This window comes from Perna viridis, chromosome 4 (genome assembly GCF_037379345.1).
Source record: "Perna viridis isolate PV_CMFRI_1.1 ecotype Kerala chromosome 4, ASM3737934v1, whole genome shotgun sequence".
NCBI lineage: Eukaryota > Metazoa > Mollusca > Bivalvia > Mytilida > Mytilidae > Perna > Perna viridis.
The window spans coordinates 41,293,234-41,320,750 of record NC_142448.1 but is presented as its reverse complement, the minus strand read 5'-3'; the positions used below and the strand labels follow the sequence as shown (position 1 = coordinate 41,320,750).

Here is a 27,517-nt window from a genome sequence, read left to right as displayed (position 1 = left end):
GCTACACGTATCTCGAAATCAAGTTCAATCGCTATAACCTTGGTTCCCTTGATTACTCTTTCAATGACATGATTTTTCATTACAATTCTAAAGTAATTAATATATTCATTCAAGATTATTTTAGGAAAAAATATGAAAATCTGCATAGTATTACTATAAATATTATAACAAGAATGGATATGGTGAAATGTCAGCTCAATGCCAAACATGGATCTTCAATGAATGACAAGGAAACCATCACATCACAGGGTAGGTTGCAGCTAGCCCCAAAATAATATTATACACAGGTGCAGCGAACAGTTGCCCCCATATATTCTTAGACTGTCTCAAAGTCCAAAAGATATTCGGTTTGGACTGGTTTCACTACAAGTGTATATATTCACGTGAGAAGTTATTGCAAATTAATTTGATATCTAAATAGAACTAAGAGTTGTTTTGTGTTTTCGGAAAATAAGTAAATATTAAGGAGGTAGACCTATGGTAAAGGACATAACTCTTGAAATCAGTGATATTCAATTTCACCAATATTTCAACCGTTTTATTTGAAACCGAATGAAATCAATCAAAGTTACTTTGATGCTTACATGAGTTTGATGTCAAATGCTGAATACAAACATTCTAATGATTTGTAAATCTTGGAGTCGTGTCCCTTACCCTAGGTCCCCTTTCAACTAAATACAGTGAAACCTGTCTCAACCGAATTAACACATGTCTTAATCAAACACTTTGTAAGGTCTCTTCATACCAGTATCAGCATAAATGTTTTATATTAACAAGTATCAGCCCACATAAACTTCAGACACTGTCTATATTCAAGTGATTCAGGGTGAAAAAAAAACCCACTTAACAAATCAATCTATATACGCTATATTTCTACGTAACAGTTGTCCTTTCAATATTCAGATTTGTACTTATGAGGAAAGCACACACTTACATGTATCTCCCACTAAAACCAACCAAATCGAACAAAATCAAGAATGATAACTCTTGCAAAGTGCTAATTTTATATACAATCTATACAGATTTTAGTGGTTTGTAACTGATTCTGAAGAAAAAAAAAGTGAATTCGGTATGTTTTTTACATGCATGAATCACCTCCTGTCTGATTTTTATAAAGACTGGTACTTAAAACTTGGGTAAACCGAACTAACCTGGTTATACACCGAACTCTACAATGCAAAAGGCGTTCAATTCAGACAGGTTTCACAAAAAAAAATCTATCCATCATATGACTACTTGGAAAGCTGCCACACAGACTCCACATCTGTACTTCCTTTTAAGGAGGTAGACCTAAAATAAGAGGAACAACTCTTCCAAATCACTGGGACGTTTGTATTCAGCATTTTACATCAGTCTCATCAAAGTAACTTGGATTGATTTCTTTCTGTTTCAAATGAAAGCTTGATAGGCCTTGGTGAAATTGAATATGACACAAATGTATCACTGACTTTCAGAGTTATGTCCCCTACCCTAGGTCTACCGCCGTAATTAAAAAAAACTTTATTCCTAATGTATCTACTGTAATCAAACAAATATTGAAAGTCTTCCTTGTTATTCAGCGAACGGGAAAATGATTCTCATGGATGTCAGTCTTAGCTTGAACCCATTTAATGATTATTATGGGAAAAGTTCACTATAATTGCAATCGGAAGTACTCAATCATTTCAACTACATTAAAATAACCTCGGATAAAGTAGATCCCATGAATAAGCGAACAAAAACAGTTAATTCACCCAGTAATTAAGACATCACTACAAATGAACTGTACCAACTCGATTCAGGAAATGTTTCGCAAAAAGAGGAGCTAGTAAGACAAAAGTGTACTATTGCTAAACTGGAGGCTCTAAAGAACACGAGGCGCTCATCTGGAGAATTTCAAATCATTTAGTCATATTATTTGATCTGTTGGAACATAAAGTTTATTTCTTAATGAGGTCCCTATTTTTACTCAAATTCATCCCTGCTACCATCTGATCCTCCTGGGCCACACAAAAAGGAACGTTTAAAAAAAGTTATTGCTGATTGGGATCAACAACCTTAGGCTATCGAGTTTCAAAACATTTACAATTGTGGTTTTAAATGATTTGATATAAAAACATTAATGTTGAGTGTATTTTGAGAGAGGTTGTAAGTAAGATGTCAGTGAGTTTTCTATTGTCATTGTAAGAGAGACGGGGAGGTGTAAATACCGAAAGAGTAAAGTACTATGTAATTCCAATTGCCACGCATCCTTCACTTGTAGTAACAAGTAGAACAGTCATTATAACAATTTATATTTTGTGACTATTTATGATTTTTCACCATTTTATCATACAATGTTTGTGTTTGGTAATCAAATCAATTTCAAACATTTGCATTTTGCACTTTATATTTTGATACTAAACAATGTCTAATCAAAATGAAATATATGACAGTTTGGACAACTTTCAACTGATTTCATGAAAAAAGTTGTGCAAACTGCAACATGAACAGAAATAATTGAACAGGTTGCAACTTGTATTTTTTGTGTCATACACGTTACAACATGTACATTCAATGTAGTTTAAATTTGTACATGTTGCAACTTGCACACGACACATACATCCTAATGAGCGGGTCAGTAGACAGAACTGAATGATAAGGATCGAGAATTTGTTTATGTGATCTACATTACTGTCTAAAATCAAGACAGTAACGTTGATCCAATACTAAAGACTGAAACTGTTGGCAATATAAGCGTGAGCTGATCGATTTCAGCCAATTTTAATTTGAGCTGTAGCTAAGCGTTGTATTGACCAATAACATTCTTCGCTTAAAAATGCTGTTACAAGTACATGCACGTCTTTATAAGTAAGTGTGTTACTTTATAAAACAAATATCAAAACTTTATTTTCCAGTTTGGAACCAGATGAAGGATTAGATGTTTCAGCTTTGTCTGATAACTTTATTTATTGCAAAATTGTGTAGCAATGTAGTCTGGACTGTCATTTTTATTTCTGGAACGGTCTAGCCCCTTTTATAAGTTTCTGGATCTGCTCCTGTGGTAAAGAGCTACATGTAACATTTGTATTTAAGAGTAAATTGCTCACGAAAAATATCTCAGGACCTGAAATTGTTAAGGACTCCCCAACCCGTGCAGGTCCGGGTGTTAAAAGAATAGGCCTGCAGCAGCGCTAAGCTTGTCGTAAAAGGCGACTAAATAGTGCTCAGAAACTTACATGGGGCTAGGCGCTCTGCCCACAAAGCAACTAGGATGTGTGCCCCAGGTGGTGGAATAAGGTACCCCTGGCATGTTACATGCTGGGGTTGTCAGGCTATAATACGGAAAACCTGACCGCAAACCATAGTGGTGCACCGTGTTGGGAAAGATGTCACGTTACTCGCACGTTAAAGAACCCTGCTGTGGTATTCGATAGGAGTAGGAACCTTTGCGCTCCACCACCGGAGGCTAAATTGCCCGACCTTACCCTCCCCCCTTTTTCTAGTGGCAATCCAAATTTGTCGACCGTTTTATCCTTGTGTCCCATCCTTTGTTTTCATTTCATCATCATTTCATGTTCATTTTATCATCCATTTCATGTTCATCGTCTGAATATAGCTGAAATATTGCTGCTCAGACGTTAAACCCCAACAAACAAACAAACAAACAAACAAACAAACTGATCTCCTCAAATAATGATAAAAAATGTCTGAAAAAAAGAACGAGAAAAATATATACAAAATTCAAGAAAAAGGTCACTCAAAGTGAAAAGTTGAAATATACGGATTACAGGTGTTGGAATACTCCTAGCTTAGGAAATCTTGAGCGAATGATAGCATTCCCACTTTCATAATATATTGAATGGACCACCTTTTCGTATAAGTTTATGGATTCCCCTTGATATCTCTTCTTCGAACTTCAGCGAAATACACATGCATACAAGTATCGTATTACGATTATCAATAACCACTTTGAGAAATAAAAATATTGCTACATGTTAATGATATCCAATGGTAAAAAAAACCCTCTGAACTTTCAACTGTACAAGGATATAGTTAGTAACAAATTAAAATTTACTTCCTTCTTCGTCGTCCTGTTATTAAGATGGGACTACGAGGTATCCAATGGTTTTTCCATTTCATGAAGTACCATTAAAATGAGAACGATGCCATGACACAGTTAATCGTGATTGGCAAGCGAACGGATGAAGAGTAAAAATCAAAAAGGTAACAGTAGTTTTGTTTGGTTTTTTTTTCTTTGTAATCGACATCAAATGGAATATACATGTTGTATCTGAAGACTACACGTAACTAGATGTAAATAGTTATATCTATACTTTGTCGATAGAAGAAACAAAACAAAATAAAAACAAACAAAACAAAGAAGGAAACAAAAAAAACAAAACAAAATAATGTACCGACGATAAAAAGTAAAAATTTACAACGAACTACTAAAATGTACTAGTATATAGAAATATGCCAGCAGTCATCACATGGATATGCGTTTAAACAGTCCCGGGGCGGATCCAGATTGAGGGGGAATCCCGTGGGTATGTAGTAATTTCACCCTTTTTCGTCGGAAAATTTTTGTGAGGATTTGTTTGAAATGTGGACGAAATTTAAACAGCAAATTGTAGCCTTGACACCCATTTTAAAAAAAATCTGGAATGGAACCCTTCCATTATCCCCTGCCTCTGTATTTAAATAACACAACTATTACTGAACGCGGTATATGCATTTTCTTAGTTTTAACACATGACATGACCCAGTCCTGAATGACTTGGATCAAGTTATAGATATTGAACATAATTAATAAATACATGTACGACGATGTTATATTAGTTTTGATTATTTAATAAATATAAAGATAGAGGATCAAAATGATAGTCTATCTTCAAATGATAAAGCAGTTAAACTCACGTGCTACAGTGTTTGGTGGACTTACGATGTTTTTCAGCATGTTAGAGCTACTTTTTCTTTCTCTGATGTTCCACGGAGCCTATCAAGCCGCCCTGGATGAATATGTTTATCGCCCAGACCCCTATTACAAGTTTGAGGAGATTGGGAAACAAACAGGCCCGGGATATACCATGTATATGATTAACATGACATCCCAGAAATGGAAAACAGGTACAGAAAATATATTTTCATTTTTCACCCTAAAACTGCTAAAGCAAATGGACATACATCTAACACTTGTGGCTAAGTCCAGAAACAACCATTTAAATTTCAGGGGGCAGGCTAGGATGACATTTTCGATCATACATAGTGCCTATTTTCTTCGGTGCGATCCTTCTTTTTACTTTAAATTTCATCCTACCCTTCCCCACCCCCGAAAAATAAAAATCAAATGGTGTAGTTTCCTTATTATACACAAACAATGTTATACAGGCTTAGCGTTCAAATGGTGGCAAATTTCTGTCATATTCGAGAAAAACGAACAAACAAAACGCTAGACTATAAATTTAATGAAAAACAGTATTGTGTAACAATTGCATGTATCACACTGCATATGTAAGTAATGAAAAGTACAAATGTACTTTTCCATGTAAGTGCTAGGCAGGTAGAAATACACCTACTTTTATACATATACATGCAAGATACTGCCAAAATATACAAACACTTTGGGAACAAAAATACAGGAGATGAAAGGCTTGTTACGTATATTAGAAATACTTGTATAAAAATGGCGGAAAGTTTCTTAATAGCGTGTATGAGGACTGATTCTGCTGTGCAAAAATTATATTTTAGCAAGACAAAATTCCGCGTTATTTTCATGCATTACCGTTATTGTAGAACATGAAAAAAAGAAATTTTTACAAGGAGGTGGGGGGCTAATAACTTCGCACGGGCACTTTCAATAATTTATAAAATTTATGAAAGGGGTGATGTCAAGACCATCGTTGGATTTTTAAAGATTACTTAATTATCTTTCTGTTCTTTGTGTCGGTCAAATGCACATTTCTGCTCAAAAACAAAAAAATGGTATAAGCGAATTAACAACCCTTGCAACGCCTCCGAAAAATGCTTAGCACATTGAAAGCTGATTAATATACATGCTTGTGTTCTAGAGGACAGATTGGATCATCCGATATGGTGGCACTACCTGGCCATTACAATTCCGGACAAAATTGTGTACAAGGATGCCGCATTTATGCTCATTGACGGTGGATCAAATACCGATGCGTAAGTTACAAGATCATTAATTTTGATATTGAGATGACTGTACAGAATTTACCTTTGCCTGGCGGAAGTCAATCACCTTTTAGTTAGATTAGGAATTTTACAAAACATCCTCAATTGCTATCAACCTGACCTTTTCCATTTGTTGTACATTATATTTAAGTTTGGAAAATAGTAGTACTTAGTACGCTCTTTACTCCTTCTAAAATAATGAGTAATGCATGTTTTTTTTGTAAATGATTGATTTTTCTGCTGATTTGACCGCTGATTTATCGATTATTACGCAATAGCCTGTAAAAGCTATTCAATCACCACGTAGTTTTATGCCGGAGTGGAAGAGGGGGCGCGCTCTTAAACCTAGTGTTTAACCCCCCGTGTCGTTTAAAATCCCAGTACCAAGTCAGGACCATTGCGGTACCAGCTGCTCCTTTGGTGTAATATTTATTTCGCCAGATATGTTTTGGACTTGTCTAGATTATTGATCGGATTAATTAGTGATTATTTTGTTTTTACCCTTATTTTAGAGTTACAGAGATGTTTATGTTAATTTTGAATACTTCAAGTTGCAACACTGGTATCCAATTTCTAAATAAAGAGTAAACAAGACTAAAATTTTTAATCACTGCGTAACTTGTAATTCTATGAAATACATATAGGACATATAATTTTATAGTTGTTCCTTAATGTCTACTTTATCGTCTGAATATAGCTGGAATACTGCTGCTCGGACGTTAAACCCCAACAAACAAACAAACAAACAAACATAATGTCTACTTTACATAAGAAAACATAGAATTGATGACATTTGACATGGCATGGATAATTGTTTCAATAACATTCCATATGGATAAGTTGATTTTTTTTCATTTAGACCACCAACAGTAGGTGACAATTTCGTAGCGTTAACTATAGCTTTTGCTGTATCAACAGGATGTATTGGTGCAGATCTGAAAATGATCCCCAACCAACCGCTTGTATTTAAGGTACAGTATAATTATATTCGTGGTTTCACTTCGATTCCCTATGACAAAGGTATGTAAGAATATACATTTCAATGTATATTTTGTACTTGTTTAATCGAACTACAGCGAGTAACAAAATTAGCTTCATGGACCTCTTCGGATTAAACGCCCATTGCCTGATGAAATATCTATTTAGTGAACTGAACAATTGGCAAATCTTATACAATGTATTACTGGACACAGATTAAAATACCTATTGAATGATAGATACTGAATATTTCATGTCAAAATCTGTATCACATGCCGTATCAACCCGAGATTCCTATATCACCCCAAAAGCCACCAGTCTGTGGGGTGATATAGGTCAAGGGTTGATATATGTGATACAGATTTTACCATGCTATATACATTATATCATATATTTTTACGGTCTGTGAAGGGGTGCGATATAAGGTATGAGATGAAGGTCTAGGGGTATGCGGATATAGGTCTAGAGATGTGGTATAGGGTATACGATATAAGTCTAGAGCTGTGATATAGGGTATGCGATATAGGTCTAGAGGTGTGGTATAGGGTATACGATATAAGTCTAGAGCTGTGATATAGGGTATGCGATATAGGTCTAGAGCTGTGATATAGGGTCTGCGATATAGATCTAGGGGTGTGATATAGGGTCTGCGATGTAGGTCTAGGGGTGTGATATAGGGTCTGCGATAAAGGTTTAGGGTGTGATATAGGTCCAGAGGTGTGATATAGGGTCTGCGATAGAGGTCCAGAGGTGTGATATAGGGTATGCGATATAGGTCCAGAGGTGAGATATAGGGTCTGCAATATAAGATAAACGATATACTCGTAGGGTTTAAACAAACAGTTATAATGCATATACAAAAAGTTATATTTTAATCTAAATATATGATATAAAATTAAAAAAATATCCATTTACTACATAAGGAAGTTATGTAATGGTAGTGGTAAGATAAAGTCTATTTCCCGAAGATAACCATGTTGCTCGCTGTAAGTTTGATTCTAAAGTACATGTATCTTTGATCACTACATTCCGTAAATTTGTTCCTCTACTTCTGAAAAAAAGTGAATGAAGAATATGGTTGGTATATTAATACATTATGGATTCAGAAACCTATTTTGAAGTACTAATTCAAAATGATTTACTTCAATGTTTTAAAAGGATGACCCTGAACATAAGAAGAGAAAAGAAGACGCTATAATTGCGTGGACATGGAAAACCTTCGTTGAAAAGAATTCATCGGATCCTGAATTTTTACTTAGATTCCCTATGACAAAGGTATGTAAGAAAAATAAATTAACTTTGCATTCAATTGACGGACTATAAATGAAATATTCTATTATAGAATAAAAATGCGTTCCCGGCTAATATTGGTCAATTCCTACCCAATAATGCACAAAATGACTAAATTTTCCAACAACACTGGAGACTCCAACACCGGACTCCTGGATTCGCCACTGCATTAAATCTAGCTTCTCTCATGTAATCATATCAAACAATGTGTCTCCCAAACAGGATGTACATTTAACTCAAGTTAAAGTCCCACAGAAACAAGTCTAGGTGGTGCTACAATCACAAAAACAAAGATCTGTCTATGGTTCTTATTTTTCTAACAGGCTAGTGTTAGAGGACTAGATACCATAGAGTCAATAGCCAAGCAGAAAACCGGAAATGTAGTCAATAAGTTCTTCATTGCTGGAGCATCTAAGGTATTTGTACTATTCATTACCTTGTGATAAATCTCTATTTATATGAGATGCATTTTGTGTTAAAATGTCCTCCATACCGTGTTAATTAAACCTTATTACTGGAAGAAACCATCTATGTTTAAATATGTTCAATTTATGAGTTCTTGTAATGTTAACGAACTTGGGTAAAAGAATTTGGGTAAATTTATATTTCGAGCTATGAAACTACAATCAGACATGTTATAACTTGCTCAACATTACCGTCTGCTTACTGATTATTTACATGTAATATGTATATTTATACAAATGTAATGTATTAAATTAACATTCTTTACACTTGTATAACTTATACTTATATTAAGGAGGGAGACCTAGGGTAAGGAACATAACCCATGAAATCAGTGATATGTTTGCATCATATTCAATTTCACCAAAACCTCTCAAGCTTTCGTCTGAAGCAAAATAAAATGAATCAGAGTTAATAAGATGCTCACATAAAATTGATGTAAAATGCTGAATACGAACGTTCCAGTGATTGTTAAGAGTTGTGTCTCTTACCCTAAGTCTACCTCATTAACTTGGGTTAATATAGTCTAAGATATATATATGTATTATATCAATTCACACCTATATCTCAAGTTTATAAAAAATAAGTTAATGCAGAACAGACACGGTGCCACTTATAGTCACTGACAAGGTATGGTCCGAATTCCATAGCATGACTGACAGTGACTTTAAAGTAAATGTTTTAATTTAGAGCCATACATCTACAGTTTACGAAAGCCACCATAATTGTATTATATGTTTATTTATTTTCTTTTGGTTTGTCCGGGAAAAAAAGGGTTACTGAGAATTTTGTTCAATAATAATGCCAATAAATTCGATCTGGCCGAAAATGTAGGAAATGGGCATTAAAGAAGTTTTATTAACTCTTATCTCTACTGTCTCTTTACCAATGATAAAAGGTGTGGTAGGGGGAAAACAGGAAATTCTTGTCATGCTTAAAGTCATCGTGGTATACATGTAAGCATTTTAGGAACCTTTATTTTACTGACTATATCAATATGTATCTGTTGTTTATGTTTATATATAGTACTTAAGTATGTCCGCTGCTCATGTTCAGCCATTTTTGTCAGATTTTCAGATTTTTCTGGTTTTATCCATTTCATAGCATAGATATTTTTTGCCCAGTGAAACCCACTTTTTTTCATAATTTCATTAAACACACCTTAACTTGTTACTTATGAATAAATAGAAGTTTATTTCATAGGATTTTCAATAGATTTAACCTACTTAGATAAAACATATGAAAAATCAAGATAAATCCTTTTCCCGCCAGAACTTCATAAGCTTATATCTCTAAAATGAGCATGCTGACCCATCATTTTTGCCGACGCAGTCGGTATAGTTTCGCCTTTTTCTCTTTGACCTTCAAGACTCTCTTCCATGGAAACACAAGTCACCTGATCGCAATTCTGTTTCCCGATTGGCCAGATACTGATAACTTGGTGGCGTTCGAAAAAAAAAAACTGTATTGAAAATTTGAATAGCACGTCATGCGTTATTTCCTGAATGAAATGTAGAAAATAATAAGTTAAAAGAAAAAAGTTACTGCGTCGTCTAAATTTTTTTTAATTAAAGATAGTACTTACACTTATAATGATCTTAAAAAATTTCAATATAAATCCTGTGCAATTCTTGTTATTCGGAAACAGAGCAGCGAACATCCTTTAAAAAGACTTTTGTCAATACTGCCACTTTTCACTTCAGAGAGGTTGGACCACGTGGACAGTTGGAGCAGTAGACAAAAGGGTCGTTGCTATGGCACCGCTAGTCATGGATCTTCTACACATGCAAAGGGTAAATATCATAAAACTCTACAATAAATCGCAAACAGGATTTGCCATAATGATTCTATTGTTAAAACATACGTTTCAGCCCAGCATTATAAACGTGCTTTTTACATGGTAGGATAACATTAGTAACATGAAGTAGATGGCCACAAAGGAGTTAGTAGTTATTATAAATATGGAGTATTTCAAAGTCGATGATGTTTTAATATCTCTGTTAAGTAGTACTTACATGTACTTGTGCTTTTAAGGTCTTAATTATTTAAACGATTTTAATAATAATAATAAAAAAAATTTCATTGACTTTGACTTGGGACAGGTCTCAGTGTATGTTTCATTCTATTAAAGCTCACCACAGCTTACGTTGCCTGTTGTAAAATTAACAGAATCTGAATAAAGTTTCCGTATTCTTTTAGTAATTTTATTTTTTGACTGCACCATAATTACCGTTCTTTTGAGGTGTTACAAAAGTTCAAAATCCCTGAAACACTGACGCTTTATTCTTTGTATTGCACGTGGTAGAAACTCTCGATGCTTCCTATTTCGTTAGTTTTAAAAACTTCTAAAAAATATACAATTTTAATTTTTGGATTTAGATTTTCTTATGTATTTGATTCTAATGCTGTTGATGATAAGTAACTTCTTTTTGTAGAGTCTGCATCACCACTTCCGGTCGTTGGGTGGATGGACATTTGCCTTTGATGACTACTATGATCTCGACTTTACAAGGGATCTGGATAATCCAAATACAACTTTAATGGCATCATATGTAGATCCAATCTGTAAGTGAAATGTTTGAAGCGCTGAAAATGCATGTTAATACAGTGGTGGATCTAGAGGTGGTGGAGGTACATATATATACAAAAAATATACATGATGAAGAGTTGCAAAGAAACACATACAAAATGCGTGTACATGTAACATTAGCGCTTTTCACAACAGAAGCAGTAGTTCTTATATTCAGAACAAAGGCAATCATGGTGTTTGTATTCAAAACGAAGACAATAACTATATAATTGCTTATATTCAGAATAAAGGGAATAGGACTTGCATTCAGAAAAAAATGCAAAAGTGCTTGGATTCAGAGTGATTGATTGATTGTTCGGGTTTAACGTCCAAGCAGCAATATTTCAGCTATATTCAGACGATGAACATGAAGTTGTTGATAAAATGAACATGAAATGATGATGAAATGAAAAAGGGATGGGACACAAGGACAATGGGGTCGACAAATTTTGATTGCCATTGGAAATAGGGAGAGGTGGGTAGGGTCGGGCAATTTAGCCTCCTGTGGCGGAGCCCTATGGTTCTTACTCCGGGAGAATACCACAGTAGTGTTCTTTAAAGTGCGAGGAACGTGGCATCTTTCCCAACACGGTGCACCACTATGGTTTGCGGCCAGGTTTTTCGTATTATAGCCTGACAACCCCAGCATGTAACACGCCAGGGGTACCCCATTCCACCACCTGGGGCACACATCCCAGTTGCTCTGTGGGCAGAGCGCCCTAGCCCCCGGCTAGGTTTCTGAGCACTATTTAGTCGCCTTTTTACGACAAGCTTAGCGCTGCTGCAGGCCTATTCTTTAAACACCCGGACCTGCACGGGACGCTTGGATTCAGAACAAACAAGGCAATAATACTTGTTTTTCTAGCACAGGTGTCATTCATCTATAACAAAGATAATTAATTTAAATATCCTTTTCAGCATACAATGAAAGATATAAAAATCTTCCAAAACTGATTGTTACAACGGGCGGAGACGAGTTCTTCATCCCTGACGATTCACATTACTATTTTAATGATCTCTTAGGGCCAAAACTTCTCAGGTAAGTAAGACTATTCGGCCTTTGATTACGTCTCAGGCATATGAAAATTGCCATATGTAATATCCTAAAAAAATATCAATAGATTTCCGAGATCTGTTCTTTGTTGCTTATGCAAAGTATCGGTTCATGATTTTTTGGGGCAAAGTAAATAGTGATTCCGATAGAAAAAAAAAGAATTAAGGAGGTAGACGTAAGATAAAGGACATAACTCATGAAATCAGTGATATGTTTGTATTAAATTCAATTTCACCAAAGCCTCTTAAGCTTTCGTTTGCAGCCGAATAAAATGAATCCAAGTTTTAGAATTAGATGCTTACATAAGATTGATGTAAAATGCTGAATACAAACATTCCAGTGATGTTTAAGAGTTATGTCCATTACCCTAGGTCTAACCCCGTAAGCCCCCTTTTTTTAAATGCACTAGGTTCATTTGTATTTGATAAGACTTAACTGTTACAGAAAACTACCCAATGCTGAGCACAGTATGGCTGGACATGAAATCAGTGTGCTGTTCACTTTGAGAGCATTTTTTGAGTCAGTTATAACGGTAAATAGAACCTATTTTAATTAAACTGTGTTATTGAAATCAAGATTGTTTTATGTTTCTTAACTGCTTTTTAGCTCACCTGGCCATAGGCCATGTGATCTATTGCCATTACTTGGCGTCTGCGTCGTCATAAATATTTCCCCCCCAACCATTTGTAGTCTCCTCCTTAACTACTTGACAGACTTTAATGAAACTTTGTAAGATTCTTTCTAAGGGTATTTTGCACAAAACCGGTGCTTCAAATTTTGATCCGTCGAAAAACATAAACACAGTTACTAATAAAAAAACGCAGTGGTGAGACAAAAGTTTTCGCGTATATATTCAAAAGCATTAGCTTTAGCCAAATTCAGATGAGGAAAAAGTATTCAACACTATGAGATCCATTTGTTGTCAAATGTTCATGAAAATCTGTTGACACATCTTGGAATTATTGCATGCCCTTTTTACGTTTTTGTTTGCAAGCTATTTTGTATGTAATTTCTTTCAATTTTCTTCTGTGAAACTACACATTCAAATTCTGACAGGATGAAGGTTTTTAGCATGATGAGATCTATCTGTGGTAATTTTTTTTGTGAAATTAATCTGTTAATCCACATGGGATTTATTGCCTTTTTGATACTTTTTTGCTATTTTTTATGTAAATAATTCTTAAAAATCTTCTCAGAAACTATACTGAGCAGAATTCAAATTAGCTTGATATGATTGTTCCTTCTGTTATCCTGCACAAAGTAACTGTAGGGATTTTTTTATCCATGAACAATATGCCCCCATTTACAAAAAGAGCTCTCTAGAGCTTCTTGAAATGAAGCTAGTTTCATTTGTAGTACAAGTATGACATACAAATGTATCTAGTCTAACATCATTTTTTTAAATATTGATTATGACTATGGCACTATTTTTTTCATTATTGTAGAAATGTTATTAGCTGCACATATTATAATATACTTCAAGTTAACTACATTAACTTAGGTATTAATTTGCAGAACAGGAGTTTGCCTGGTATGAGTTGGCAAAAAGAATTCGTAAGTACATTATTTCAAATGTATGGTCCCACTTTTAGTGTATTAATATTTATACAATTAAATATCGTGAAGATTAGTAACAATAACAACCTTTCTTTAAGACGCACAATTTGTACGTTTTTTTTTTTACATATACATTGTGTACTTGTAGACGTAGTCGGAGCAACAATAAATGAAGTTGAAGTCCATACGTCCATCAACACATCGTATAATAGCTCAAAAAACACTTTGAGTGACTTTATTATTTTTTTTAAATGTTTGTCATTGTGGAAAAAAAAGCTTCCTCGTATTCTTTGTTTTCTGATTTTCGTTTTTGTTATGGGATATGAGAGAAAGATGCGGGCATATCAAATTCTTCCACACAGCTGTGTTACTCTTGGTCGCGTTAAACCGGTCGGTTTCATATTCATATGGTCTATCTTGAATATTTTCAACGCAGTTGAGGATCCAGGCAAAAAAATGAAATAGAAAGCCCGGATTTTATAAGCCCCAGTTATGAATTTTCAGATAGTCTACTGCAATGTATTTTTACTTTCTCATTTATTTTTGCCTTTTTTATATAATTGGTCAGCACAAACCTCCGTGAGTATTACTGTTTATTTTAGACATCTACTGGTGGAAGGATTTACTTAAAAACAGACAGAACACCAAAGACCGTTCAGTCTTACCATGCCACAACCACCGACAACAAAAGGTAAATTCCTAACTGTCTCTTGGAAGGTCTATTCTCATACCAGAATATCTACGATCCTATACAGACTTCCAAAGTTATAACAACATCAACAAATTTGCTTTTCCAACACAACTTCTTTATTTCAGACTTGAACAAATGATTCCTTAAATCCATATTTTTACTCTTTTTGGCAAATGAAACTACTATATGTAACTGTAGACTCTTTCGCCTGAATCTAGCTGAAATATTGCTGCTCGGGTGTTAAACCCCAACAATCAATCAATCTTTTTGCAGAAACTGTAAATAAATGACAAGATCAACAAGGCAAAAGCAAATAATTAGAAATGTAAATAATAAATAAATTATTTAATTAATGATTCCAGAAGAGACTTCAGATTATTGATTGGGCAACCCGGAAACACTACTAAACCATTCCCACATCTTGTTCTATGGTTTTCTGAGAATGTTAAAGATATGGTATGTACAGTACTATTGTAGATTTTATCTGCTGCATTACTCCAATAACCTGATTTAACCCACTATTTCTTCAGAAATGCCTGTTCCAAATCAGGACAGCACTGTATTCCGGTGGTTTCCAACTTTCCAGTTTTACCTTGATATTGCCATTTGTTAAATGGATTTTCCTTTTTCACCATTTTTTTAACTATATTCATGATCAGATCAAGACACTTTGAAAAGGAGGGGTGCCAGCAGAGGTTCCTCAGAAAAGGGGGTGCTAGGACATTATTTGCCATTTTTTTTACAGATAAAATTGACAGTTTTTCCAAGTAAAAAAATGGGTACAAACCCCCAGCACACCTCTAGATCCATCACTGATATGTCTAAGATATAATGTCAATGATGTATCCTAGAGATGAACAGTTGGCCATTTTGTTATTATCCTTCATTTCCTACATCACAGAGCGGGACTTATGTTTTGGATGAATAACTTCCACACTTAAAGCCTAATATAATACTAGTAACTCAATATCAAATACCACAGGAAAATAAAGATAAAATGGTGGACAAGCAAGTGTTATATACCAAAACCATACAGAAAAAATGCCACCATAACTACTGCAAACCCATAACTTCATCTTGTTTTCAAAACATGCTCACAAAAATTAACTGATTTTTTTTTTACCTGAAATCATTCATATGACATGCCAATCGAGGAACATGTGTATGTATATTGCAATAAATACCTGGAAATCTTTCTGGATTAGACAGTTGTTCAGCCTACCAATATTAAAAAAACGAAGGGACTTTAAAAGTGTGTGATTTAAACAGGTTTTGGGGTTCGGGCATTTCTAGAAAAGCAGAGAACACTTACCCTACCGGTGCATCTGGTCCATACTCCCAGGTTTTAGTGGGGTCCTGAGTAGGTCATTTATTTTTGTTACTTTGTTTGTATTTTTTTTAATTACTTTATGTTCTTTAGTGCGTTAGTCTATTTTCCATGTCTGGTCTTTGTCCCTCGGTTACATTCTTGATTTCTGCTAGAATCCTGCAATTGGTTCCCTTGATTACTCTTACACAAGTACCACTATATAAAAGTATAAGCAGGATATACAATTGTACTTAAAATCATAAAAAAGATGCATAAATCCAAAACAATTTTATGAGTACCGACATCTATGCTTGGGTAAATAAATTATCATTTCATTGAAGGGGAACAACACATTTATGGCAGAGTTTACCAGTCCACCTGGTGGTAGATGGCGGGCATTTTTCATACAGGTAAACATCATTCTAGTTGCTTGCTTCTGGGTCTGTTTCAGAAACTTTGTGTTATGTGTGATTTTTCTGTCTCTTATTTTTTGTTCCCTCATTTGAATCATTTTTATACCCCCTCAAATAGTGGGTGGTTATCTTGGTATATTGGAATCACCTAGGGGTATGTGCATCCGAATTTCATCACAATTACATGTATCTCAGCTTGCAATGGATAGATAAATTTCAAATTTTGTGTGTGGCTTTGTATAGATGGGACATTCGTTGTAATCTATTTTGGGTGTTGTCAGATATCAATTATGATAACTCTGATCAAACTACCTACATTCTTATGAATTAATAGGAAAACAAGATCAATTCCCGAGTGATTAGGGTGAACACACACAGTCAAAGGGAAATAATTCAACATACTTCAGCTACAATTAGTGGTTTTCTAAGTTAAGAAAACTTCTTTTTCAATCTCAGGATAAGCAGCTACATGTGTATAAGAAGATTCTTGAAAAGCTTTGCTTATACATGTACATATCCCTGCAAAAAAAGCAGCATCACTGATACATGTTACTTTTTTTAGGCCACTTTTGAAGGTGTGAATGGTACAGTACACGAATATACCACAGAAACGATGATCATTCCGGATACATTTCCCTTCCAAGACTGCTCTGGTATCTCTTGTAAAGGAACATTAGTGTAACAGCATGAACAATGACAAAACAGGGGATCTTATATATTATATGAACTTGGAGAGGTTTAAAGCTGCCAGGTCACTTACAATACAATTGAAAAAGCTTTATTTTATTCATACCTGTTCACCTTTGGAACAATTCATGTGGGAGATTCTCCTACTGATAGTATTTAATGTCAGAGATTTTTACCTAAAAGCAAATTTGCCATGGAAAATACAATTTTTCAAATATTTTTCACAGAAAATATAATAATTTTAACCAAAAGCCTTCAACAAATCTTACATTTTTATATGGGAAATTCTAAATTGTTAATTTATTTTATGGGGATTCCCCCCTAATATAGGAGAGTTAACAGGTATGTTCATTACTTTGTATGCTGTTATGTTTGTATAGTCTTTATAGACAGCAGGCTAGTTGATGTGCATGCTTTCAATGGGTGGAGTTTGGTATAGAAGAGAAGGATTTTTCTTGTGGGAATATAACCTGGTATTGGGTGTGCACAAACACTACCTGTAGCTTCTCAGGGAACACTTGCTTTTTGTATAGTACTGGTGCTAAATGAAAATATTGATGCAATTTTTAAATTAAGAATAAATTTTATTCTTTGTTATTTCTTTATACAAGTTTTTTCAACAAGGTTATACAATTGACAAAAATAGTTTACAGCGCATTCAATAACAGTGTTCAGGGAATAAATTTGTCTTCCATTAATTTAATAACATTCAACTGAAAAATTTCCTTCATTATTTGATTTGTCAATAAGAATTTAGATCTGATAGAAAATTCAAATAACGTTTAATTATCAGATACTTAAGGTATTGAAAGAAATCAAATTCTTTTTTTTAATTATCCAGTCAGCTACTTATGGGAAGTTCATCAGTGATTGAAATTTTATCAAAGACAAGACCAACTCTATCCTCTGAACATTATCATTGCATTTGCTGTAACAACAATGTAAGAATCTATTCAACAATGGTAACAACAGAAAAAGTTGATGGTGTAAATCAGTAAAATGTATTAAATATGTTTATCTGTCATATACCACCTATAGCTGCACTGTCAGAATTTCATTCACCATAGAAATGAACAGTCGTTGACACATTGGAACAACCACAAAATGTTGAAGACACATTACAGCAACTAAAAGAATAGAGTTTAGGGAATTGAACTGATTCAATGACAATCACCTGATAAACTTCCTGAGATAGTTACTTGACAATTGACAAAAAAAGTTGAAACTCTCTATCAAACTTTGACTGAAATGTCGATAAATTGCTAGAAAGTTTAAATCTCCATTTAACTATCAAAGACATTTCATCAGGTGATGGTAATTTAACCAAGGAAAGACCATATTTATTCCTTGAATTTAACTATATTACTCACTGTAGAAGACTCATTCCATATGTTAAACATATGATAAAACCTCACATGTTTGTATAATCACGATATTACTCTGAATGCACAACAATTTCATTAAAGCCAATGATTATACTCCCCCTATAACCACATCAGCACTATCAGTATTTAATGATTTGATATCTTCATTCACTCAATGTCCCGAACTCAGGAAAGCCAGGTGGCTTTTGTTACACTTATTAGCATAATGTCCTTTCTCTCCACACTGCAAAAATAAAAATATGATTTGAAAATGTGTGGAAAATGTAATTTTAACATTTAAGTGGATTACCACCTAGAAATCATGCAAAATGTCACATATGTAAACCCAAGGTAACATAACTATATTTTTTACTGCTTGCCAAGTGAAATCAGATTTAGATTGCCATTTCTGAAATGATTTAATATTACTGGGCCTAAAGTAGGTCTTACTGACACTGCCCCTTTGGGATAATGGCTATTTAAATAAGCATTTCTACATTTACCTGTGCATGTAATAAAAAGCTTTGATAATGCACATTTTATGTCCATCCCTCATTTTTTCCATGTTTATAAAGTCCCATTATATATTGTTTGCCTTTTATTACTGCCAAAATGAAAGTCTCCTAATTTGTTAAAAAAACTGGCTTAAATCATTTCACAAAGATAATAAATTCTCTTTGTAAAGTATTAGTACTAAAAGCAAAAAATGTCATCAGGGAAGTAGGCCTAAGTAACTTTAAGAGGGTGTGAATGCAAAGACCAGACAGTGGGTTGCACATGACAAATTTTGTTTTCAATTTTTTTTTTATCCATTTCATATCATATATGCATCCTTTCTCAAAGTTGAATGTTGGTTTTTGATTAACTGCAATGGTTTTAAGAGAAAAAAAATACGTAATTAACTGAAAAAGGGGAGACAACTCTTTATTTTTGTGCAGAATTAGGTTGTTTTATTAGAGAAATTTAAAAAAACATTTTCCAAGCCATCCATTGTCCCATTAAAAAATCTTCAAACTATTTGACATACATATGAAAAAACATTAAATTAAAACAAAAAAAAAACAGTGGGGTAAATATTACCAAGTGCCAACGATATCATTAGGATCTGCCTGATTTTTACAGGGACATTCCTTAATACATTCTTCAAGGTTTTCAAATTCCTAGTAAATGAGGAATATTATCCCCCAAAATAATAAGTAGGGGCAGTTTTGGGGAAAAAAAAGATCAAAATCACTGCCAGTACCTTGAAACAAAGTTTCAAAAACAATGAAAAAACAAAAGAAATTTAAAAAAAAAAAAATTTTAAATTACTTTTTTAAAAACCATTTCCCAAATTGTCAAAGTTGACTTGGAATATTAAAGTTTATGTAACTCAGGATATATATTGCTGAGATGCACACTACTCTCCATATTTGACAAAACCAATAGAAGCAAAGTGAATATAAATTTGCTGCCTCTGAAATTTGGGAGAGTTTGATATCTTTAAGTCAATGGAATAAAAACCAGTTAATGGATTATTTGTGGTAAAATATGGTCTAATACATATTTTTTTTTATGCAAAGGGAGATAACTCTATGAGAAAATTGCATTCAGTCAGTATCATGTGCCTGGATTTCAAAAAGAACAGTTCAGTTTTCAAAGTTTATCTTTTAAAAACAAGAAGATATAGAAAGACAACTTTAAAATATCTACTGAAATTTTCAAACAGGCTTATATACTGGTACACATTTCAATTTTTAAAAAATCAAATTCGAGAAGATAATGAAATGTATTGAATTACACAGACCTGCTTTTTTACATTCTTATGTTAAAACAAACATACAGTAAAAATGAATCATGATAGAAAAATCCAGCTTTGAAATTAAAAGCAGAGGAAAATCATTTCTAGTTGCACAAGTTTTAAAGGCCAGACATAAATTATCCTGTGAACCTGATAGGCTGAGAATTTAAACTGACATTTTTGCATATTTACCTTAAAACATGTAACTTGGTCCAATGGTCTCATTGGGTTCCTATAGTCTGGCATTGGTTTGACAGAACTTGACATTGCTGACTGTGATTGCTGCTAAAATACAATTTATTAAAAATATCAAAAAGCTGTTACTTTTCTTTTGAATTTCATAATATTCTTCTTTGAAATACTTTCATATAATTACAAGTGTATTGTCATAGCATATGCAAATTGAATAGTAATCTCAATATTATATTGTGAAATGGCTATCAACAATCTTCATTCAAATTTTTCAGATAAAATTTGAAGTATGAAAAAAAGCAAAAAAACAGCTGGATAACCGTAAGAAAATCATATAGAAAAAAAATGAGACACAAAACATGAATTCTACACAATGGTACATACAAAATTAGGTTTGGCTTCTTGTGTTGTCTGTATTTCAATCTTGTTGCCATCTTGGTTGTGTTGTTCTGATATTGGTACAGGTGGAATCAGTCCCTGCTGAACTTTGAAACAATTCACAGCTTTGTGACCCATTTCTCCACAGAAGTGACAAGTTACAAAGGATTTCTTGACCACATCTTTGTTGTCATATACCGGTAGTTCAAACTTTGGACTAAAATTTTAACATAAGACAGTAGATTTTTTAAATAACATTATAATTTAATTTCTGAAGTAACAAGCTTTCTGGTTGGATAAAAGAATGTCCTTTATCTCATAGACCAAAATTTGTAATGTGACTGTGACATTATCAACATTTTTTTATGATACATTTTGTACATTCATTAAATGTTGATACTTAAATTAATTATAAAGAATTACTTTATATTTTGTTGCAGTGTTCTAGGATTTTTCAAAAATTGAAGTTTCCTCGGGAAATATCCATATAAAATCAACTTTCCCACAGTCAATGACTGCTTCCCTAACAAAACAAATCCTTACAGCATATGAAGTTTTCAACTTGCCACAGGAAAGTGTAACTAAGTACACGGTACATAACTTTCCCTGACTCAAATTTCACTTGCCCCGGTTAACAGGAAATAGGAATCCTAGGACTCTGCGTTGGTCTATTTGAAATAACTCCAATGCCCATAATGCAACACTTGAACAGCTTATTTAGTATGCACCATGTGATTCAGATTATTTCATTGTCCACTGTCATTCCATAATTTTCGTAAAAACTTTTAATGTCAGTTTAATGTGAATCTTCAACTGACAAAATATCCATCACCTTTATGTATGCTTTCAAAATATATGCACCAATGTTAAGGCAGTGTGACAACAAAACTAGAGTGTACACAAATCAAACCACCATGCTGAACCTGCATACCAAATTTCAAATCCAAATAGGGTATGTAAGTCTCGTCATGTGAACCTGTGATTTCTCCAGATTGGGTCCTAGTCTACCATTCAAAAGCATGGAGACTTGTCATTTAGAGAACGATGAGTTCAGTGTTAAGGGCAAAACATCTTTTTGTGTAAAAAATACCGATAAAAAATAACAAATATCTATTTCTACACGATAAAGGTATTAAGAAAAAATATAAATTAGAAGATTTTGCATTGTTATGCAGTGTTTTGAGTACCCGGCAGTAAACAATAAAATGCAGATTGGTCTCTGGTTTTCAATAAGTTCTACATCGTAAATTTCGGTACAGAAAATGAAACTAGAATGACACTTACGTATCCTATTCCCATATTTCCAATTTCCTAGCTTATGCCTACAAACTATGTAACAGGTATATGAAAACACATACTTTTGAATAACCACAATTCATTGCTCGATACCTAACGAGGACAATACAAACAATGAATTGGGTGTATATACATGTACATAAACAATGTGACTCTTTTTTTGCAGTATCTAGTAAAAAAATGCACTCATCATTTTTATAATAAAACTCATTTAATTAATTCATTATATTTCAGCCAATACAGTACTCTAAATAGCACACAGAAAAATTCTCAGGTCAAAAAGAAAAACATGATATAGTAATGAAAAGTTACTGCAGCAGTCATTTATCAAATCAAGTTTTTGATTTAATTAACAGTGTTCCAATGTCCCCCACGAAAAAAAAATGTGCGGAAACTCTAAATTCACTGAAATTCCAAGGGCCATAACTTCTTTAAACATCATTCAACGGTAACTAAAGTCGAACTTAATCTGTAACTTCTCATAGTAAGACTACATACAAATGAAAAATCAATTGGTAAAAGCATTAAAAAAAGGGTGGAAAACTGTAAATTCACTGAAATTTTCTAAGTCCAAGGGTCGTAACTTCCATAAAAATCAATCAACCGTAACCAAAGTCGAACTTAATCAGTAACTCTTCATTATGAGGCCCAATACCAAAAACAAACTTATTTGGTACAAGCATTACAAAAAAAAAAGTGCAGAAAACGTGGACAGATGGACGCCTGGCATTTCCATGTCCCTTTACAAGGCAATATGGGGGACAAAAAATAATTTTATGTACACCAGTAGTCAGTTCATTTATTATTGATAAGACAAAAATTTACTTTAGGAATATTTTACCAATTTAAGAAAAAACTAAGTTTTCATGTACATGTAGAAAATGTAATGATACTTACTGCATAAATTTACATTTTGGACCATCTAAACAGAAACCATTTAAGTAACACTGACATAAGACTCTTCTAACATGCCTGTTTTTACAGTTTGGACCTGGAATAAGAGTCAAAATAAACTGAATTATAGTGCATTATAACATTTTTCAAAGTGCTGTGAAAGTACTTTTATTTGCGGGTACCAATTTTCGAGGTTTAGGGAAAACCTATCAATTCAGTGATTCTTGATTTCGTGGAATTGACAGTTCTACCATGTATACAAATGGAAAACTTACTTTTACGTTGGAAACCAAATTTCATGGTTTACCAAACCCATGAAAAGCACGAAAATTGGTACCCCATGAACAATAATGCTTTCACAGTATTAATGAGATAAGCAACAGGAGGATGTGACAAATGTATTTACAATAAAAATTGTAGCATGTTAAACATACATGTATGCCTAAAACTACATGTATAATTTAATAAAACACTGCCTTTTGCTAAAAAAAAACCCAAAAAACAACAGGATGTGACAAATGTATTTACAATAAAAATTGTAGCATGTTAAACATACATGTACATATATGCCTAAAACTACATGTATAATTCAATAAAACATTGCCTTTTGCTAAAAAAAAAAAAAAATCTAAATCTTTGAATATAATATAAAAAAACGATGATAAAAGGTACTGTAGGTTAAAGAGTAATCAAGGGAACCAAGGTTATAGCGGTAATCAAAAGAATGCAATTCATGGACGAAGACCAGACATGGAAAATAGACATACACAACAAAGAACATAAAGTAACTAAAATCATAAATACAAAGTAACAAAAGCAACTCAGACTCCACTAAAAACTGGGAACATGGACCAGGTGCACCGGTAGGGTAAGGTTAACACATATTTAAACCCAACTTTTCAATACACAAACTACTGTACAGAAATTAATATCAGATAAACAAAGACCTCCATTACAGTTTCATACAATTATGACAATAACTGTCATCTTCAATGTACATGTCAATCAAACCAGGGCCTAATCTTAGAGGAAGAAATAAGTTAAAAAATTCTCCTTGTTTTTGCTGAATTCTCTTGTTTGTCTTCGACAGGGCGAAGTTATCATGTTCATAGACAAAAATGTCAAAATTGCGTTTTTTTTTTCAAATAGATTTAATTAAAACCTCTGCTTGCAGTGTCTCTTACAAATCATTGGAACATTTGTATTCAACATTTTACATCAATCTCATGTAAGCATCAAAGGAACTTGGACTGATTTCATTCTGTTTCAAAAGACAGCTTGAGAGGCTTTGGTGAGTCTGAATATGATACAAAGATATCACTGGTTTCAAGAGTAATGTCCCTTACACTAAGTCTACCTCTTTAAGCCCTGTAAGAAGGCAAATTAATACCTGCAGTTACCTCTAAGTTACCTACCATGCCGACAGAAACCTCTGTCATACCAAGCACAATCTTTTAACTTTGATGAAGGATCTATATGGAGGAATGGACATTCTTTGTTGTTACATTCACCTGAGAACATGAATAACAGAAATAAAATAAGCAATCAATGATTAAATATGAGTTAAACTCTTCTATTTCAAATGAGACTTCTGATATTAATGATGTTAAAGAGACCTTCATCATGATTATGAAAAACAATGAAATTTTAAATTTCAAAATATGAATTGTTCTGTCAATTCAGGTTTCTGGTTAAATTGGGAATATCGATTTTTAAAATACATGTGCTGTGGGTTGCCCTTAATGGCATAAAAATGCACTGGTTCTGTGACCCACATATACATTTAGCAAGTATATTTTAGAAGTCTCCGTACCACATATTTGGAATGATCTTTTTAAAGCTAACCACATATATGTGTACTAATACATATCTGCTCCAAGACATTTTAAAATAGCTATGAATACTATTACCATGCACTGTCAATGTTCTAATTTTTGTGGCATATTAATTTTTTGCTTTTTTTTTGTTGCTAAGGTCATATAATTGTGAGAAGTTAAGAGTACTGATGAAATCGATTGATGATACACTTCTTATCACATATTTGTAATAAATATGGACATTTTTGTTGCATTAATAATGCTTGAACAGTCTTCCTGGTTATTAGGCAGTTGCCCAGGGCAATATGCCCATAGTCAAAGGTAATGTCATCAGTAAAGAAAGTAACATTCAGATTATAAATAATTTGAGTTGTTTAGAAAAGAACAAACTAAATTCAATTAGAAATGGTCATTTAGAGATTTTTGCAATGATTCAAATAAGTGATAAACATAAAAAGATCATTACATTGCATTGTTCCATATCACCCCTTGCATCAATCCTAGACCCATATCATAATATTGAAGTCTTGTTTTGGTACACAGAACTATATGGAAAATCCAATGTGATAATTTACCTACATGTATTTTTGAAATCTGCCAAAATTAGTCACCAAGAATACAAATGCCTTTTACATGTATATACAATAATCTGTTCCAGTGTGGGAAACCATTTTTTCCCCAACTTGCCATACTGGCTAGTGGAATATTGATCTTGCTAGCCAAATAGAAATTCAACTAGCCAATTTTTTGTTGTTGATTTTTTTGTCTGTACTATCATCTGTTTTTGGATTTGACTACCTTCTGCTTTTCTTTTTCTTTCTTCAACTATCTTTTAATTTGTTTCTAAATTTATCAAAAACTTTTCCATTTTCGAATATTCTTTCCTGTTGAAGTTTTTCAAGTACTTAAAGTACTCCATTTCTGAACTCATATTTTAAAAATAAAATTATATTTCATCAGATTCATCATCATGAAACAAGAAAATGTTTATTTGCTTCTTGTTCATTTTTATTTTGACAATAAACAACTAATTTACAAAGTAACATTTCATAAATTACCCAGATTTCATTTGACTGCTAATACGAGATCGGGACTGTCGCGTAAGTTTTGGCACATCCTGTTTACCGGAAATTAAAATGGCAGATCGTAAACAATTCTTTACAAGTCAATAAAATTGTGCAAAATTCACTTGACATATTCAAGCTAAACTTCTTAATATCTAAGGAACATATTTTTAATGTATCATGTTAAGGAATGTTTAACTAAATAAAATGTTGGCTGGTAAACTTTCCTTAGAACTCGCCAAATTACACATCTACTCGTATTTGGCGAGCTGGCGAGTGGTGGTTTCCCACACTGCTGTTCTGATTTTCCATATGTACACTGTACATGTACATCGTACCTGGTGTTGGTTTGTCTTTCTTCTTACCTTTTTTTTCATTTCTATGGAGTGTATAATATATCAACAAAATTAACTGCACCATACTCTACAATAATTAATTTACACATACCAAATTTTGAAAAGAAGTAACATTCAGGCATCTTGCTCATATCATATTCATGTAAAAATTCACAGTCATCTCCCTTTTTACACAGCCCTCGTAGCCAATGTTTACAAACAACTGTTCTGTCTCCCTTGACATGACGAAAAGGACAAAGATGTCCTTTGCTACAAACATTACTAAGGTAATATGTACAGATAGCAGCACCAGATTCTGTAGCAAAACAAAATAAAAAAATTAATATTTTAACTTGATAGCAAAATTTTGATATTACATTGCAATATATGTACTTGAAGTTATATGTAAGTTTCAATAACAGTCTTAGAACTTTTTGGTACGTTCCTCTATGGTACTGAATCAACTTTTCTTGTAAATTACATGTATACTGGTGAAAGAGTAATTCTCGCCAGCAAATTATTCTCACCAACAGATTTTTTGTCCTCTCCTGTGTAACAAGTCAATGCCCAAATATTAAGACAAAACATCTTAGAGATTACTGATATTTTGCTTTTAAAAAATGAGCTATCATACAACGATTTTAATTGAGAAATAAAATTGTGGATGGTATTTTGGCCAGAATTGCTTCTGTCTTGAAAATGGTGAGATCTACTCTCTGACCAGTATGGTCATTTGTTAATTATAAAAATACAATATTTGATAAATAAACCGTGTAAATGTGAAGAACTATCAACACTACTAACTATTTCTTTTCTTGTAAAATGACCAGCAATTTATCTGTATACATGTACATATATGTAAATTTAATAAATGTCACTGTATTATAGTTCGAATAGATTAATATGGAACTTATAAAACTGGTTGGTCTGGTAGCCGGTGTAGCCCTACATGACATGTACATGCTTAATCAGAAAAAAAAATATTGAGTGAACTTACTGTCCATTCCAGGGAAAGGAAGTGGTAGAGCACCAAGCTGCATCTCTAATGAAGATTCGATATCAAAATGTATGTATGTTACTGGGGCTACAGCGTCCTGCATGTTGAGAAATTATTGTCAACTTCAACAACATGAAATTAAGAATAATGCTCTCAAGTCACACCGAGGATAAAATGACTCTTTATTAGACGAGCGTTTTCAAGGTATAAATTTAGCGAAGAAGATAACAATACACG

General features: G+C 33.3%; 2 protein-coding genes across 4 annotated transcripts; one reads left to right on the top strand and one right to left on the bottom strand.

The window, feature by feature from the left end:
* Positions 1-3,337: 3,337 nt before the first annotated feature.
* Positions 3,338-17,760, top strand: LOC148620111 (autocrine proliferation repressor protein A-like). Of its 2 annotated transcripts, none has more exons than XR_015921724.1 (15): positions 3,338-4,185; positions 4,916-5,088; positions 6,030-6,144; positions 7,013-7,124; positions 8,290-8,406; positions 8,745-8,837; positions 10,587-10,676; positions 11,319-11,448; positions 12,371-12,491; positions 12,951-13,038; positions 14,027-14,060; positions 14,666-14,754; positions 15,117-15,210; positions 16,405-16,473; positions 17,039-17,760. XR_015921724.1 is itself a non-coding variant. In XM_088580691.1 (15 exons), exons 2-15 carry the CDS (start codon positions 4,917-4,919, stop codon positions 17,156-17,158), a joined length of 1,449 nt encoding a protein of 482 aa, XP_088436817.1. In that variant the 5' UTR covers positions 3,363-4,185; position 4,916; the 3' UTR covers positions 17,159-17,760. The 2 variants fall into 2 exon arrangements, 1 of the variants encoding a protein (XP_088436817.1); XM_088580691.1 differs by having other exon boundaries at positions 3,363-4,185; positions 14,022-14,060.
* Positions 17,727-27,484, bottom strand: LOC148620110 (cleavage and polyadenylation specificity factor subunit 4-like). Of its 2 annotated transcripts, none has more exons than XM_088580694.1 (7): positions 27,281-27,484; positions 26,396-26,599; positions 24,483-24,578; positions 23,071-23,164; positions 20,884-21,094; positions 20,500-20,589; positions 17,727-18,771 (listed from the first exon to the last, which is right to left on the bottom strand). In XM_088580694.1, the coding sequence occupies exons 1-7, from the start codon at positions 27,381-27,383 to the stop codon at positions 18,700-18,702; spliced, it is 870 nt and encodes a 289-aa protein (XP_088436820.1). In that variant the 5' UTR covers positions 27,384-27,484; the 3' UTR covers positions 17,727-18,699. The 2 variants fall into 2 exon arrangements, with proteins under 2 accessions (XP_088436820.1, XP_088436819.1); XM_088580693.1 differs by having other exon boundaries at positions 20,500-20,592; positions 27,281-27,482.
* Positions 27,485-27,517: the final 33 nt, after the last annotated feature.

Excerpts from the sequence above, each read along its gene's own strand:
- LOC148620111 (XM_088580691.1), top strand. The coding sequence starts at position 4,917 with ATGTTAGAGCTACTTTTTCTTTCTCTGATGTTCCACGGAGCCTATCAA. Across the intron at positions 8,407-8,744 it reads TTAGATTCCCTATGACAAAG|GCTAGTGTTAGAGGACTAGA; the intron begins GTATGTAAGAAA and ends TTTTTCTAACAG. Across the intron at positions 10,677-11,318 it reads ATCTTCTACACATGCAAAGG|AGTCTGCATCACCACTTCCG; the intron begins GTAAATATCATA and ends TTCTTTTTGTAG.
- LOC148620110 (XM_088580693.1), bottom strand. The coding sequence starts at position 27,383 with ATGCAGGACGCTGTAGCCCCAGTAACATACATACATTTTGATATCGAA. Across the intron at positions 23,165-24,482 it reads CAGAGGTTTCTGTCGGCATG|GTCCAAACTGTAAAAACAGG; the intron begins GTAGGTAACTTA and ends CTCTTATTCCAG. Across the intron at positions 20,593-20,883 it reads AAGAAGCCAAACCTAATTTT|CAGCAATCACAGTCAGCAAT; the intron begins GTATGTACCATT and ends ATTGTATTTTAG.